Source organism: Lontra canadensis, unplaced genomic scaffold (genome assembly GCF_010015895.1).
Source record: "Lontra canadensis isolate GAN:19392208 unplaced genomic scaffold, GSC_riverotter_1.0 scaffold44, whole genome shotgun sequence".
NCBI lineage: Eukaryota > Metazoa > Chordata > Mammalia > Carnivora > Mustelidae > Lontra > Lontra canadensis.
Window position 1 is genome coordinate 13,503,174 of NW_022631038.1, and position 17,413 is coordinate 13,520,586.

At 41.6% G+C, this 17,413-nt stretch overlaps 1 protein-coding gene across 1 annotated transcript in view; it reads right to left on the reverse strand.

Annotated features, from left to right (window-relative positions):
• The window catches only part of PHLPP1 (PH domain and leucine rich repeat protein phosphatase 1), a 208,650-nt gene that overhangs the window by 33,860 nt on the left and 157,377 nt on the right, over window positions 1-17,413 (reverse strand). Inside the window, exons 7-10 of the mRNA XM_032872281.1 lie at window positions 14,812-15,014; window positions 12,953-13,013; window positions 10,342-10,437; window positions 6,373-6,528 (exon numbers count right to left, since the gene is read on the reverse strand). Coding sequence (XP_032728172.1) covers window positions 6,373-6,528; window positions 10,342-10,437; window positions 12,953-13,013; window positions 14,812-15,014 — 516 coding nt within the window. The remainder of the gene's footprint in view (window positions 1-6,372; window positions 6,529-10,341; window positions 10,438-12,952; window positions 13,014-14,811; window positions 15,015-17,413) is intronic.

The following is a 17,413-nucleotide window of genomic DNA, read 5'->3' on the forward strand; positions in this document are numbered from 1 at the left end:
TGTGAAAATCTGCCTGGCTACATGGCTACCAGGTAAAGGAACAAAAATTATACACATGAAAGAATTGTTGAGTAAGAACACAAAAAGAATCAGTTTTAAAAAATTAAGTACAATTAATTAAGAATTAATTTAACATTTATGCAATACTACAAATTTATCTATAGACCTTACACCAATTTCGTCTATTATCCCACTGATGTCCTCCTCTATCTGGTCCAGGATCCAACCCAGAATCCCACCTTACATTTTGTCATCGTGCCTCCTAAGCCTCCTTTAGTCAGTCTTCTTTGTCTTAAACAACTTTAACGCTTCTGAAAAGCGTTAGACCATTATTTAGTAGAATCTCTCTCAATTTAGATTTATCTGATGTTTTATCATTAGAATAATGTGGTGCATTTTTGGCAAAAATACAGAGAAGTGATACTGTGCCCTCCTATCAGAAGGTACATGATTCTCAAATTAAACTCCCACATACTCTTATTAAGTAGGTCAGGGTAAGGCTTCAGAATTCAGTGGAATTAAGGATTCAGATGAGTGACCATGCTGAGTCAGCAGAACAGAGGTAAGGGCCAGATTTCTGCATCTTTAATACGTACCCCAGGGCATTCCGAAGACAAACTTGGAGAAACACTGTAATTTTATTCTCAAAATATCAGAACTTCAAAAGTTAGCTCTCTTCGCTTTAACAAAATAGTGTAGGCAACTTAGCTCTTAAAAATGCCAGAAATATCTGTTTGCCAAAAGGCACCAGTTGTCACGGTCAATTGATCACGCTCTCCAAATTCTGTTCCTGTTTAGTCCCCTTGATATTTACACATGTCCTGAGTCACTAAAACTTACAGTCTGTAATGTGACTATTACTCAGGGGATATTTAATAATCACCATGTATTTCATTCGCACATACACTCTCCCCACTCCCACCCCCGAAAGCACTTTCTACTGCTCTAACCAGGGATGAAAACAGACCCTAACGTCCACCAACAACAGGAATCCAAGACTCTCCTTTAAAGGGTCAGCTACGGTTCTGTGATCAGACCAGCCCCCCAGAGTAGCAGCTCCCCCATCATCCGATGAGCAGGCTGCTGTGAGACAGACTGGGAGGGGGTCCTCACTGAGATTTCATGAAGAGAAGGGTGGCCATACCTCATCCGTGAGCTCCGGTGACCCCCGGGGACTATCCACCCCACCCTGCCTGCCCATCTGTTGATAAAAACTAATTATCTGAAACTCCTGGGGGCTTCCATCAAGGAGATCTTTAGCTCTGAGCAAAAAAAAAGAGGTAAGATGAGCAACGGGGACAGTGAGATCTAGATTGGAGTACTGCCAGTTCACCCCAGAGAACCAAATCCCGCCCTCGTCATAAGACACAAAATCACAGCCAACTTCTCGGCAACACACGGTCCATCACATCTCACATCTGTCTACAGTTTTTGAGCTGCCAGTGAAAAGCAAGTCAAAATGAAACTCCAAGATGAATCCAGAGAGTAAACTCATAAGCTAACATTGCTGGTTCAAGCCCTAAGAATCTTAATAAAATTGGTCTCAAGTTTTCTAGGAAGAGTAAGTTACTACTAAAAGTCATCTGATTTAAAGCAGGTTCCCTTCTCTCCTTTGGTTACCACATACCTTCTACCACCAGGTAAGGAAGATTAACATAGACAAGTCTAAAGCTGGAATGCTTAACAGACCACATCACTTAATTAAAACCATGACACTCATGTTTTTCTGACAGTCCCCTTCCAGCTTCCAAGCACAAGCTCCGCTTAGAGCACGAGCTAAACCATTTATAACTTAGGAAGCCGTGTGTTCAGGCCCTCTCCTCAATTACATAATCAAAGACAGAACTGGCCACGGTAATTTATTACCACAAAAGAAATTCTTGAAACAGGGAGCACCTATATATTTTTAAGACTTGTGTTTTGGGGCTAACTGAATGGAAGGAGGACTGAAGTGAGGTTTCATTACTGCCTGAAACTGTTTACCCAACAAATAGCTCCGTATGACCAACAGCAAAGGGCTGTTCTTCTCACACAAGGAGCCTAAATCAAAACCAATGCATCGTTTCCCCTTTTACCCTCTAAAACCCACTTTTTATTCTGGTTTATTGTGTAGTTATTTTAAAGTCTGCATTAGAGGTGAGCCCCTTGAGGGGAATACCGATGTCACTTTTAGTGCCTTGGGGCACCCGGCTCAGTGACTTCAATGCCCTGGCTCAGTGAGCTGTTGGCCTGGACCACGAAAGTGAGAGCAAAACACAACCGAACTCACCTGCAAGACACTTGTCACAGACACTCTGTCCTCAAAACCATCTTTCACATTTTGAAGTTCACGTTTTCTGGATTCATCTGTTCCTACAACTGTCAGTTTTGGTTTATTCTTTCCCCCAAAACTCATCAAACCTAATACACAATATTGCTACATTTTCCTGAATGTAAATTATGCCTTGGTAAAAAAAAATATATATATATATATTTTTTTTTTTAAAAAATTAGATAGAGGGGTGCCTGGGTGGCTCAGTCCGTGAAGCATCTGACTCCTGATTTCAGCTTCTGTCATGATCTTAGGGTTGTGAGATCGAGCCCTACATAGGGCTCTGTGCTGAGCTGAGCAGCGAGTCTGCTTCAGCTTCTCTCTCTCCCTCTGCCCTTCCCCTCACTCTGTGTGTGTGCACTCTCTCTAAATTAAATAAACAAATAAATAAATAAAATTTAGGTAGATTAAACCTCCATTATTTACATTGTGGAATGGGGATAAGTAGAAGTAGTAACCATTTACAAAGCAGTAAATAGTTTAGTGAAAATCATTATCAAATGTTTTGTGTTTCTTGTCTTCCAACTGAAGTAATATAAGGATGTTGATCAAAAAGACATTCATCGGGCACCTGGGTGGCTCAGTCGTTAAGCGTCTGCCTTCGGCTTGGGTCATGATCCTAGAGACCGGGATCAAGCCCCACATTGGGCTCCCTACCTGCTTCTCCCTCCCCCACTCGCTCTGCTTGTGCTCCCTCTCTCTCTGTGTCCGTCAAATACATAAATAAAATCTTAAAAAAAAAACAAAAAACATTCATCAACTTTATACTATCCCTTTCACAAGCCTATCTACTGGAGAGGACCGAAACTCTTGACTCTTCTTTCTGACTCAGAGTCATGCCTAATAATTACACTGTGTTGTGAGGTGGCTATTACGGTGGTTGGAAAACAAAAGCCCTGAAATATGTTTTCTTGAAGAAGTTCATTTCCACCTTCTTCGTTCATTTGCTTTCCCCTCATAAAATAGAGGAGGATGCCTGCTCCTGGTAATTCCGCCGGCCTCCTACCTGGGACTCTGCTGCGCCAGAATTCCACTTCTCATGGCCTGCCCTCCTCCTGCCCTCCTGCCCTCCCGCCCAGAGCCACGGAGCCCGGCGAACACCCGCGCCACAGCTCGCAGGTGGCACCTGGCCAGCCTCGGGAGGGGCGGCTGCACGCCGTCAGCCCGCACCGCCGCGCCGCCGGCCTCCCTGCGACAGCGATGTCCTCCGTCCGAGGCTCAGTTCAGGTCCCTAATTCCCCACGTTGTGCTACCGGACACATTCAGCTCCCACAGTCCTTCCACTTCCGAATTACAGGCTCCGTTGGGAACTGTCGGGGATCTACAGCGCGGGAGAGCCGAGAGGCAAGTGAGCGGCGCCGGGTCACAAAGTCAGCAGTTGGCAGAGTCCCCCGTGGAGGAGGCCGAGCGACAGCCGCCCCACGCAGGGTCTCTTCTGAGCAGAAGCACAGTCTCCCCGACGCCACTCACGAGCTCCCGCTCGGGGACAGCTTTCCCCACCCGCCCCAGCGCCCAGGACAGTCCCTGACTGCTTCCGGATCGCTTCTAGAGAATTAAAAACACACAGAACTGTCCTTTTTAAAAATGAAGAAAGACTCGTGATCTACTGAGAGTCCCAGCGCGATTCCTCTACTCTCTCAGCCACCGGCTTATCAGACTCGGCCAGATTCAGAACGGGTTTGATCTCAGACTCGTAAATCGGATTCTATTTACTTGTTTCTGTAGATTGATCGTAGACGCCCAGGAGAACAAGGAGATTCTCACGATAAACCACACCCGAGTTTTGCCTAGCTGGCCTTAGGGAAGAAAACACGAGGTCCCAGTATCACTTAGAATTGGGAGCAGGGAGGACATTCGATCCTGCAAGGGTCCTGACCACAAAAAACACGTGTCCGTAGCTGCCCACAGACTGTGCACTGCACGGGGGACCCTGGAAAACAGTCTGAGCTCTACGGACCCACTTTACATGGGTTTTTCTTAACTTAATATACTGCTGTATATGTATTTTCTCTAATGATTTTAACACTTCTCTAGCTTACTTTACTGTAAGAATACAGTATATAATACATTTATAGCACACAAAATATTTGGCCGTTTATATTATCAGTCAACAGTAGGTTATTAGCAGTTGACTTTGGGGGAGGCCACAAGTTGTACACGAATTTCTGATTGTGTGGTGGTTGGCGCCCCAACCCCCATGCTGCTCAAGGGTCAGTGGTATTCTGATAGGACTGTAGAAGTAAGAACAATTCTTCAAATGATCTTGGAACATTGCTCCTTTTTTGCCAGGGGAATGATAAAGCACTGGTCAATTACAATTTAACAAGCCCATTTCCTCACAATTCCATTGTTTCTCTGTAACTATTCCAGTAGGAATTCATTATACCTTGCACTAAGTACAAAGAATAAATGTTTTTTAAAAATGAGGAAAAAAGAACAAAAGGAAAAGCAAGGGAAAACTAGAAATGTCCTCTATCCTCATCTGGGCAATGATTATAGGGGCATATATGTAAAAATTCATTGAGCAGTATGCTTGAGAGTTGTACAATTTCTTTGACAATAAGCTATATTTTGATTAGGAAGGTTGGTTTTGTTTTGTTTTTTTTTTAAAGTACACAGAGGAAAAAAAAATGAAAACCCAAGGGTGAAGGTAATATTTAAAATTCCTTAAGTTTCCTTTTGTTCATTAAATAAATATTTGTTGAGCGCCCTACTTTATTCCAGACATGCTGCAAAATGCTGAGGATAACACTCTAATTAAGACACAGTCACTGGACACAGCGTTCATAACCTAATAGTGGGGACAGACAGGTAAACGAGAAATTATATCAGTGTGTGATGAGGATCATGAGAGAAATAAGCATAGGGAGCTTGGTACGCATGGTTGGGTGTCTAATTCACTTTAGGAAAGCAGAGCTTTTTTCACTGATGAAAAAAAAATCACACACGTTGAAAGAGATTTCAAATTTATATTTTAAGGCAGAAAGACCCAGCATAGTTTTCTTCTATTAGAGAACCAGAAAATTAAACCTTACTTTTTTGTCTTTCTCATGAGGTATACTAAAGGTTAAATCCTTCATATCATCCCTAAAGTTATGGTCACTCACTAAAAATAAACATTAGCAGAGGTCAAAATGAGGCAGGCCATGGGGCTGTGAGCATTTTTGTACGATGCCCAAGGGCCCTGAGGCAAACAAGATGTTCCAAAGGAAGGTAACACTCAGTTAACCTAACCCTTTCTTTAATGGAAGTTCTGCATGTGGCAACTCTCCACAGAAAAGAGATCACTGGGTGTTTAAACTAAACTCCCCCTCAAATCAAAACAATGTATTTAACTACTTAGTGACACAAACTATTTAGAAAAAGGTTGTTCTAAAGAAAATAATTTAAATGCAAAGGGAAAACTGTGGTAAATATTTGTAAGGACGACTGGTCAGAAAATAGCAACAGTGAGAGACATTAGCAAACTCTAGGAAAACTATGTCTGTCACCCTGAATCACAAATATGTGAAAGCAAGACCAGAGAATCCTCAGATAATTCAGTCAAGACGGGAGCAGCCTGTACCAGTCACGACCAGGTAGCAAACATGTCCTCATTTGATAGCTACACCTCCACAGCGCACGCCTGTGAACGGCTCAACTCACTTCCCTCCAGAAAGCAGCAAAATTAATGAGGGACCTACAGGATATCCTACCAAAGAGAGAAGTGGCTGGCAAAGCCATTTTCTTGGTAAATCTCAGACAGATAGTCAGAAAATCCACAGGAGGGGCGCCTGGGTGGCTCAGTTGGTTACGTGTCGGCCTTCGGCTCAGGTCATGATCCCGGGGTCCTGGGATTGAGTCCCATGTTGGGTTCCCTACTCAGCGGGGAGTCTGCTTCTCCCCCTCCCTCTGATTCCTCCCCCCTGCTCATGCTCTGTCTCTCTCTCTCTCTCTAATAGATAAATATAGAAAAGAAAAGAAAATCCATACGAATGGTGGGTTTCATACCATGTGAGACAAGAATGCTGAGGGGGCTTCTAGGACGCGGACCTACAACGCAGACAAACAAGCTATTTTACCTGTCGGCCTTCATCAGCAGGTTGGGTGGCAGCTCTAGGAGCTGGTTGTGCTGTACATCCAAGACCTCCACTGAGGTCCTCTCCAGCCTCTCAGGCAGCCTCGTCAGCTGGTTGTGTCCTGCCAGCAGCTTCCGGAGACTACTGTTACAAAATAAGCTGTGCAGGGGGGAAAAGACAGAAGGAGACTTACTTAGCGCTAACCTGGGATAAGGAATGAGAAAACGAGCAGGAGTCGAATACTTAAAACGATCTCTCCAAGGAAACATAAAATTTATTCTGAGCAACTGCAAATTCCTATTAACATAAGCTCAAGCTTGGAGCTCTTTATATTTTGGTACTTTCCATACTGTAAAACAAAAAAAGAAACAAAAGAGGGCAGGAAAAACTATGGACAGGAATATTTAACAATGCAGCTCTACTTAGTAGAAGAGAGAAAAACAAGTTCCATAGATGACCCTGAAGAGAACAGTCCACCCTTGCCAAACTCGGAAGGCGCGCTTGACAAGGCCGCAGGCTTCTTGAGGTAGGGCTCGTGTCCTGTGTTGATGTGGAACACGGGTTTTTTACCCACAGCAGATCCTCAATAAACATAGTCCATCAATTTTTACCTACAGGATCAGCATTAAATAAGGATTCTTCTATCGATCAAACTTTTACAAATGCCAACTGATAGCATGTTACATTTTTCCTCATTTGCATTTCACAGGCACAATATTTCCTCATTTCCTCACTTCCCTAAGTCTGTATATTTTTCTTTTCTCTCTGGTTTAATGCTAGACAAAACAGACCCCTCCCAAAGAGAAGGAAACACACTTAATTCACTGTTTTCTTTTGCGCCTAGAGAGCTGTTTGGAACTCTGTGTTTCTTCTATTGGGTGAGCAGAACCACAACGAATGATGAATACTTTAATCAAACATAAATTGGCTGGATGACCAATTCCGACTTCTGTGACAGTTGTAGAGAATGAAACAGGCCGCAGGTTTCAGCACAGAAATGTGGGAACTGTGGCAAAGCCAAGATTGTACTTTGCATCAGGATCCCTCCGGAGGGAGACCTCAGGCACAGGGCTGTCGAAGGACGAGGCCGCCCCCCCCACCTCCTGCCTTCCACCCTCTGACCTCACTCAGGGACCGCCACAGCCGGTAAAACCACTCCACGTGACTGCTGAACTTTGTTCACCTTAAATATCAAAACTAGATTCTTTGCTCACAGGGATGGAAGCAACCTGTCTCCACGCCGTGACGGCCTGGGCTGCCACGACTGGTGTCTGGCCTGCCTAACTCAGAAGGTCTGGACGCGAATGAGACGGGACCGATGGTCCAGCACGGTCCTTCAGTCACGGTTTTCACAGGGGGGTAGTCTAATTCACCTCGACCGAGTAATTCAGGATTTGGTTCACTAATTTTACTGTCTTACTGGGCCTGGGGTGCAATTTAGGCTTTAGAAGAGAGAATGTGTTATTTACACACACACACACACACACACACACACACACACTTCATCCATAAATAAATGGATAACTGAAAGACAGATGACAAAATCTTTATCTTGATTATTCCAAATAAAAAAGTGATGTTATAACCACAGTAGGAGTCTTAAATGCTAATTACTGGACTTAGCTAAATTCTCCTGGATACCAAGCATTCAAATACTTTATTTTCCTTTTTTTTTTTTTAAGATTTTATTTATTTATTTGACAGAGAGATAGAGCACAAGTGGCAGAGAGGCAGAAGAGGGAGAGGGAGAAGCAGGCTCCCTGTTGAGCAGAGAGCCTGATGTGGGGCTTGATCCCAGGACCCTGGGATCATGACCAGAGCTGAAGGCAGCTGCTTAACCCACTGAGCCACCCAGGCGCCCCTACCTTATTTTCCTTTTAATACATTTCCAGTTCTAAATATTAATTTGTTTTGTCAAATCCTTCACATACATTGCTTAAACAAAGCCTATCAAATCAACTTTTTTTAAAAAAAGATTTTATTTATTTATGTGACAGAGAGATCACAAGTAGGCAGAGAGGCAGGCAGAGAGACAGAAGGGGGAAGCAGACTCCCTGCTGAGAAGAGAGCCTGATGCAGGGCTCGATCCCAGGACGCCGAGATCACGACCCAAGCCAAAGGCAGAGGCTTAACCCATTGAGCCACCCAGGCACCCCTCAAATCAACTTCTAATGAACTGCTGTCTTGCCTGAATAGTAGATCAATGACAGGGCTGGTAGTTTACAATTAAACACCGCAAATAAGAAAACAGCCCATGCTGTTTTTGTCCCACGTGTCACACACGCACGCACGCAAGCACACACACACACACGCACTGTTTAATCCCTTGACAACAGGGCATTTCGAATTTGCTTTGAACAAGCATTTGTTAAGCTCCCCAAACAAGCCTAGACAACGCAGATCAAATCTAAGATTAATTAACTTTGGGGAAAACTGGACAAAATATCTGTTATCTTTACTTAATTGTTGGGTTTGTGTAGACACTATCTTTGTTGCAGCCTACAGTGAAAACAGAGGCCTTAGATGCCATGGGCTGTGATCTGTTGGATGGGCGAGGAGGAAGTAGGGAAGAGAACAGAGAAAACAGAAGAAAGGTAACATTCCAAGATTCTTTTCAACAAATTCTTTTTTCTCATTTCCCTTTTCCCCATTTCCCCCCAAGATAGTAGTCTATCTTGATTTTTGCTGTTTTGTCTTTTGAAAGGGTCTGTCCCAGTGTCACACCGACACACACTGCTATCCACAGGTCACAGCACCAAACCATCGTGATAATGGTGATGGGCTGCCCCAGGTCACGTTAAAAGCTCATTCAATACAAAAAACTGAGCAGAAAGCATTTTCAGACAGACTAAAGTTCCAGGTGTAGCCTATGGCCGAGGAACAAGATAAAATCAACTGAGCTTTCTAGGGATTGAAATGTAACCCAGATTTTTTTTATGAGATCTACATTCTTACGGTGTTAACCAACAGAAATATAATGCAGGCCACATATGTAATGGTAAATTTTCTAGGACCCACATTAAAAATGGCAAAAAGAAACATAATTCTTATACTTTATTTGATCTGATATATCCAAATTATTATTTTAACATGTAATTAACATACAGTACTAGTGAGATATTTTGCATCTACTGGACATTTTGTACGTTAGCACTTCTCAGTTAGGACTAGCCATGTGCTAAGTCTCCAAAGTCACGTGGGACTAGAGGAGCCACACTGGACAGCATGGACACACACTTATATAAGACACATGGCATTTCCATCATCATGGAAAAGTTTACAGGGTAATATGGGAACAGCCTACCTTTTGTTATCAATTGCATGGCTAGTCACTAACAGTCAATAGTATTTTGTACTGAAATTCATTTACCTGAAGATCTTTATCTACGGACACTAGACCTCATGACATGGCTATGTTACAAATCTTGCCATTCAAGTGAAAATTATGAAATAAAAATAATACACATTAAGACAGGAAAGAGAAGGAAAGAAAAGTTCTTGGACTTTGATTCCAAATTTCATAACAAGAGAAACAGAATCTAGTTTGCTTTTTTCTATGTTTAATGATCTAATTATCTTTTTTTCCCCCCCAAAGTTATGTTCAATTAAAACGGAGAGTTATTTGTCGGGGAGGTAGACATGTTAGGTCAACAGACAGAAGTGAAAGATTCTGAAAGAACTGAGATTACAGAGGTGAACGTACTGTTTGCTGAGTTCTCAAATATTGCTTATTTAGAAACATCCCCTAAGCACTGCCCTGTGCAGCTCTGGAAAGCCTAGCTGACAAAGTCTCACCCTTAGTCTTCACCACATGAAGAAAGTCTGTAATTCACAGCCACCACATGAGGTAAAAGATACCAGAAATAAGGTTTTAAAACAAATTTTTTTTAGGAGTTCATAATAACAAGCTAAATTATTTTTAAAAACTGCTTATCTAATTTGCAATACTCTCACCAGATCTGTAACACTCACCGCGCAGGAAGTTCACATATTTGATTATGGCCAATATCCAAAACTTCTAGCTTCCGGCTTTCGCATACCCACTCAGGCACGTTTTCTAAGCAGTTCCTAAATATAAGAATATACAATTTTTTCCTTTGATTGGAATTTGGCCTAAAATATGCTCTGAAACTCAGAATGATTACATAAAATAAATAAAACTTCAAACGAAATACCAAAGTATAGTGAATATTAATCAAAAGGATATGTATATGCCTTTTAATCTAGTAGCAAGATGAAGTGCGACAAGAAAGAAAAAGTAGAAAAGGACACAGTTATGTCATCTCTAAAGTCTTAAAAAAAAAAAAAAAAAGGTCTAATTCCCAGAATTGCTATATTAAGCAGTGTATAAACCTATGCAAGCTTACCGAGAGGATGTCTTATTATTGGAAAAAACAAACAAGTAAACATTCTTCCAATTAAGTGGCATAAAACAGTTTTATTTTTCCAATTTATGTTTTTACTCTTAAAATACTTCTCAACTCCAACAGGTATCATAAAAACACTGCCATACATCATAGATAAAAGGAAAGAAAAGTCACCAGTGAATTGAATGAAACAAGTGAACTAAGCTAATGCTGGCTTTATCATTAAAAGAACTCATCACTTCTTAGACAAAATCTACTAAAATAAGTACCACCCCTATTCATGGATGATTAGCTTTTTCTCTTCCTTCTTAAATATGTGAAATGACCAGGCCCAAAGAATATAAAGCAGTATGTACATTATGAGTGCACTTCTTTAAAAATAGATGAACATTCCATGGAAATATGATGCTTGGGACAGGACTATATCAAAGTGAAAACCGTTGTGATATTAAAGGTGGTGGCATAATGTATGTTTTAAAAATCACGTTAATTTTACCACTGTACTAACTTTTCAGTTAAAATACAGAAAAGGCGGCATTATTTTCTTAGTGTCTGTACAGGTACACATGGTTCTGGCTTTGAAGCCCTGAAGATCGATATACTTAATTATTTTATTTTATAAAAGTTAACCCCTACGACATCTTTGTAAGATAGGAGAGTGAAAGTCCCTCTCACTATAAAGAACCTTAATACATAGCAATAAAACTCTTATCAGTGATAAAAATAACCTGGAACTTTGAACGTGAGGGCGTAGTAAACACCATGATGGGTAACAGCTCAGTTCCTGTAGGTAACATACTCACATAAGAGGAGGAGGGTGAAATGCTCAGAGCTATGTCAGGGGAATCGGGTTTTCTCAGAGAAAGTCTTATAGTTGGGGCAGCAAATGAGGCAGAGAGGGTTGCACAGAAGATTCTGGACAGGAGAATTATAAAGAAAGATGGGTAGCATTTAAGTGGCAGAATTCAGGGAAAAGCAAGACAGGGTTTCCAATTCAGTCTCACTTAGGGATTTCAGTGGGAACCATTTGCCAGTTACATCCTATAAATAAAAGGAGAATAGATTTACTCTATGGCCAACTCTGAAAGAAATCTGTTCAAAATACTTCTATAGACCCATGTATGCAAACCCACTGTAGTACTGTTCTTATTTAAAGGATGAAGATACCAGAATTCAAGACTGTTAAAAAAAGTAATCAGGGGAAATCTGACTTCAAGTTTATTAAACAAAATTGACATGAAATTAGTAGAAAATTCATGCAGCACTATTCATAAAGTATTTTATAATTACAAATCTCTGGTAAAATTGTAATTGGAATAATTCTGACACTTTCTTAAATAATTCTGATTGAGAGCCTCATTAAAATAACTAGGTTTGTGTATTTTTATAACTAAAGGCAATTCTGCAGCTGACCAATTACATGGCGGTTGTGTTGGACTTTGCACACCCATATAAGTTAACACTTGTTACACTGAATGGGCCACAAGCCCCCATGTTCTGCGGTTGTTCAGACAATTTTGGATATTTCCTGTGGAGTTAAGGTAAAAGTTTCAGTTTTAGTTTGTTAAGATTATTAAAGTCTAATTTGTATAAATACATGCTTTATGGCTTCAAGAAAAAGTCTACTATAGTATTTGTGGGACCTGGAGTAAACATGACACCTTGCAGTGGTGAATTTGTATAAAAGGTGAGATGGTCAGCTTGTTGGCAAATAAGCTGAGAAACGTGAGCAGGCTGGATGGAGATCCTACTTTGGCAGGCTTAGCTGCTACTTTCTAACGTCTCTTGGCAAAAAGATGTAGGTGCAAAGTAAGAGGGAAGGAGAAAGAAAATCAAAGATAGCACAATACTTTAAAAATGAAATTAATATCATTTCAGAGAAAGACTGAAGATATGGTTAATTTAATTAAAAAATTTCTGGACCTTCCAACCATATGACACTCAACTCACTAATCTTTCAGGCCCGAACATGGTGGTCAAATTGGTGTCCACACGGATGTAACACCTTGATTCTTCTATTTTCAACTATAGCACACAAACACATTTTAACTAACAGATATTTACGTACATTTTTGAGAGGGTAAGTAAAAACTATGAATTTAATTTGTAGTATTTACCATCAAAATATATAAGAAGTTTTTAGGCATAAGCTCAGACAGGATGATCTAAATAACTTCAAGCAGACTCTTGGCGAGCTCTAGGCCTTGGCTTCTTACCTTGAAACATCCATGTAGGACAGATAACTTGGAACTGGGTAAACATCCAATTGAACAAGTTCTAAGAGGCAAAGAAAAAAACACAAAGACATGATCATTCGAGTCACACAGAGACTCTTTTTGTATATAAAACCTCATCACTGTGCTTTATTCACCATTGTTTAGGTTAGGAAGTACAATACATCCATTTGTTAAACTTGGAAACTACAGGGAAGTACAGAGAACTCCCCATTTAGTCACAAGATCTTATTCAGAGATCGAAATAAATCACTCCTTCTACTCTCCTACCTTTCCCCCACCACTCACTGTGGCTCTCTTCTTGTTATGTTTGCTGAACGGTACCTGGAACACGAACTGTATGAACACACTTTGGTAAATCTGAAATTCCTTCCATAAAACCTTATGCATCTGGCTTTTGTCTTCTTTATTCTACTGAAACCATACTCTTGAGGGTCACAGATGACTTCTACTCAAACCTGAAACCCTTTCCTTAAAACTGTATGAAACAGGACACCACCGTCCGCCTAAGGCTTCGTCTCTCAGAGTGGCTTCAAGACGTCCTTCTGTTTCTGCGAACACTCGCCCTGTAATTCACCAGTCTGGCGTCCGGCTGGCTGCCCGCCGTGCACTAGCGGGAGGGCCTTCTAAGCGGACTCCTGCTACCAGCGCCCTTCTCTTTTCCAGTCACCTTACTTCCACCGTTGCAGGCACCACCTCTGAACAGATGAGCCTCAAACCAACATCTGTAGACCTGACTGCAAGTTCCCATTTGCTCCCACGAAAACCATTACAGGGATGGCGATTAACACGGTGGCAAGGGCTCTTCTCTTCTCCCATAAATGCACCCTGTACACTGCTCTCACCGGAACAGTGTCACAGCATCACCTCCTCCACTTGAGAACCTCCATGGACCTTCTGTAGTGCACGGCCCTAGCTTCAAAGCGTCACCACCTGACTCCAAGCCACGCATCCCATAACCACTTCCCACCATTGTCCAGGGGCGACCTAGGAGTTCAGAATTCCCTGTCTTCCCCCATCTGCTGAACAGCCACGTTCAGATTCTTTCCCCTTCAATAACCACTTGGTGCCTCCTGGCCATCCAAGCCCGGTAACCCTCAGCGACTTGTAGCTATCTGACGTTTGGCTTGTTTTTTTCCTGTGAGTTGACAATAAATTCATTTTAAGAAAAGGGGGGAAATCCCCTATCCTTTAGAACTCGGGCACTACACTATTCATAGAACCAGTGCCTGATAAACAATTGTTCAACCTGCGGTACTAAATACTTATTTTTATTCAGTTTTCTGATTGCAGGGAACTGAAATCTTCACTTGAGTAACACAGGTCCATAAGATCTTTTCTTTTTAGAATGGTTATGATTTCCAGATTCTGAAGAAGAGAGCTCATTAAATGAGTAAGACTCCTGATCTGTGGTGTCCCTGTGGGTATATAATTCAGGTATCTCTGAGGATTAGCTCCTTTGTTAGTGGAGCATGAAATATGAGACCCTGAACAGAGTCCAACATGGACCTTCCTTTCATTTTCACTCTCCCATATTAAATCGTATTCCAGATTTACCATCCTAACAGCGTAGTCCAAGAAATAGTTTATTAAGACCTTTTGAGCAGAGGACCCAGAGCAAAAGTGGGGGGAGTAACTTACCTAAATATCACCATATGAGAAAAATAAGTTGAGACCTATAAAATCTTTCGTTTTGGTTCTTTTATGATTTTTACCTCAGCAAAATCTGACACTTATTTTATTAAACGTGCAAAGTAGAAATCAGAGTGAGGCAGAGATGATGGCGTGGAGTCAACTCCTGGAAGCAGAAGAGAAACTTTGATGTGGTCCACATCACATACCGTTAGAAGCGGCATAGAGCGCTTTTAGGAAATAGCCACAGATGTTTAATGTCACCAGCTGATTCCTTTCACAGTGTAAAACTTCAATGTTGTTGAAAATCATGGCATCGAGATCCCCAAGCTTGTTGTCGCGCAGATCGAGCTGAGTGACGTGCTGGAGAAAGTCCACTTCATCTGCTATTAGTCTCCTAATTACGTTGAGTCTTGAGGACAAAGGACACAGAGACTATAATTAACCGCAGTGCTATAAATAAGTGGCCACACCCTAACATGCCGAGGTAAGGAGAAGCCTCCCTATATTACAGTCCTCCAGGATTTCTTTAATCTCTACATCTGGACTTCCTTAACTGGCCAGATTCCTTGGTTATTTTTAGCCTCAACCCCAGGAAGGTCTTGATCTTGACAATATATTCTGAAACCCAATTTGGAACACTTAGGCTGGAAGAGAAGCACATACATTGATTTTTGCCTTAATTCATTTTAAGAGGGAAAAAAAATCCACTTAATCCTTTATTTTCCAAGAATTGGGTTGAAAGAGCACAAGAAACGGAACCTAGGACAACCTGTTAGGCACATTAGAACTACACTGAATATTTAAGGAAGGAGAAAGGATTAGTGAGCAGGGAGATGAGTAGTTCATATAGGACAGAATTTAAGGGACAACTTGGCTGGGGCTGGGAAGGGGCGGGGGGTGGGTGTGTATGGAAATGAACGGGAGCCACATATGCACCAGAGGTAAGGATGCAAACTTCTGGATTTCCGGCTGGCTTCGGATCAAGGACTGATTACCAAAACCATCTCCATCATTAAAATACTACTTGAGGGCGCCCGTGCGACTCAGTCGGTTAAATGTCCGACTCTTGATCTCAGCTTAGGTCTTTGATTTTAGGGTTGGGAGTTCAAGCCCCATGTTGGGCTCCACAAAATAAATAAATTAATTAAAAACACAAAATATTGCTTGAAAGAACAAAGCACAGAAAATACTCTGGCATCTAGGATTTGCTGAGAAATTACAAAACAAAGGACCAAACAATGGGATCAACAAATCTAGGACAGAGCAAGGCACAGGGAAAACTGGCAGAAGCTTGGCCAAGAGAACTCGCTGGAACAGACTGAAGGTGCTGTGGGCGGGTTGCCGAGAAGATAACGGAGTAGTAATTGGGACTAGGAACCAACAGAAGGAAGACACACTTAACTCTAACGGGGAGAAAAGTAGATGAAAATCTCGATTCTAGTTTGCTAGGCTATCCCCAACTCCTTTACAAGCAAACAATATGAACTCTGTACTTGTCATTACAAAGCCAACAAGTGCTGAGATAATGCACTTGGTCAGAAGAGCATTAACAGGAGGGCGGGAGCTTAGGAAAAAGCTAAAGGTTCTCAGTTTTGAATTCCTGCCCTTTGAAAAAATAACATAATGGTAGCTGAAAAACATAAAATGATGGCAACTGAATTGGTAATAGTAATATCATAAAGTCACTGAATCACAAGGATCCGTGGCAGATAACAAAGAGTGAGCATTTGTCAGTCCGTAAGCAGAGCGTATGGCTTCTTTAAATGTCCCCAAGAGGTTTGTTTTTTTTGCTTCTTTTTTTATTCCAGGCTGTAAGATTTAAAAACTGGCCTCAACCCAGCAATTTGTCTATTTCCAAATGCTCACTAGATTACTAGAATATGTACACAGAATCTTTTTTTAAAAATCTCATCTTAGGGGCTCCTGAATGGTTCAGTTGATTAAGCGTTGGACTCTTGGTTTCAGCTCAATGATCTTAGTGTCACTATCTCAGGGTCGTGAGGCTGGACCCTGAATTAGGCTCCATGCTGTGTGCAGAGCCTGCTTGAGATTCTCTCTCTCTCTCTCTCTCCCTCAGCCCCTCTCCCAGCTAGTGCACACACTCTTTTTAAAATAAGTAGATCTTTAAAAAAAAAAAAAAAAAACTTAAAAGTTAAAAAAAATCTCATTTTGGATACAAGACTATAGAAATAAAAAAAAAAAGTTCCATGTTGTTCTTACTTTACACTGTAAGTAATTCTCATAATGTGGCATTATCCTCTTCTTTCGAAATCGCTCCCTCCTGCAATTTCACTGTGTTAACACTAAAACAATTAAAGGGTTAATTTAATGAGGAGACAAAAGAAAATCTATAATGAGAGGGAACGTTCAGTTTAAATTGCCAAGTCTTATCAGGATCCAAATTCAGAAGTGTTCAGGCTCAAACCATAATGTAACTATTTAGGATGAACTTTGAAAGAGGCAAAATGTGATTTAAGTCTCCTTCCAATAGTCCCCAGTTGGCACGGCCATTTTACTGATTTCATAAGCAGGCGCTGGGGCTTCCTGTGTGCAGATGGGCTGTACGAGGCAGCATCATGCTCTCGTGCCAGTCTGCTGCTCGTCACCTTGCACAGGACCTTGAACAAGTACCTAATGTCCTGGTTAAGCCCACGCCTAATCTGTAAAATGCGAATAACACCCTCCGTGTCTGACAAGGCTGCTGAGAAAATCGAATGAAGGACACGCACACGGTATGCAAACAACAGAAGGCGGGTGATGATCAGGACAGTGACCCGTGGCTTCGGGTCAGTGAAAGACAAAGAAAAC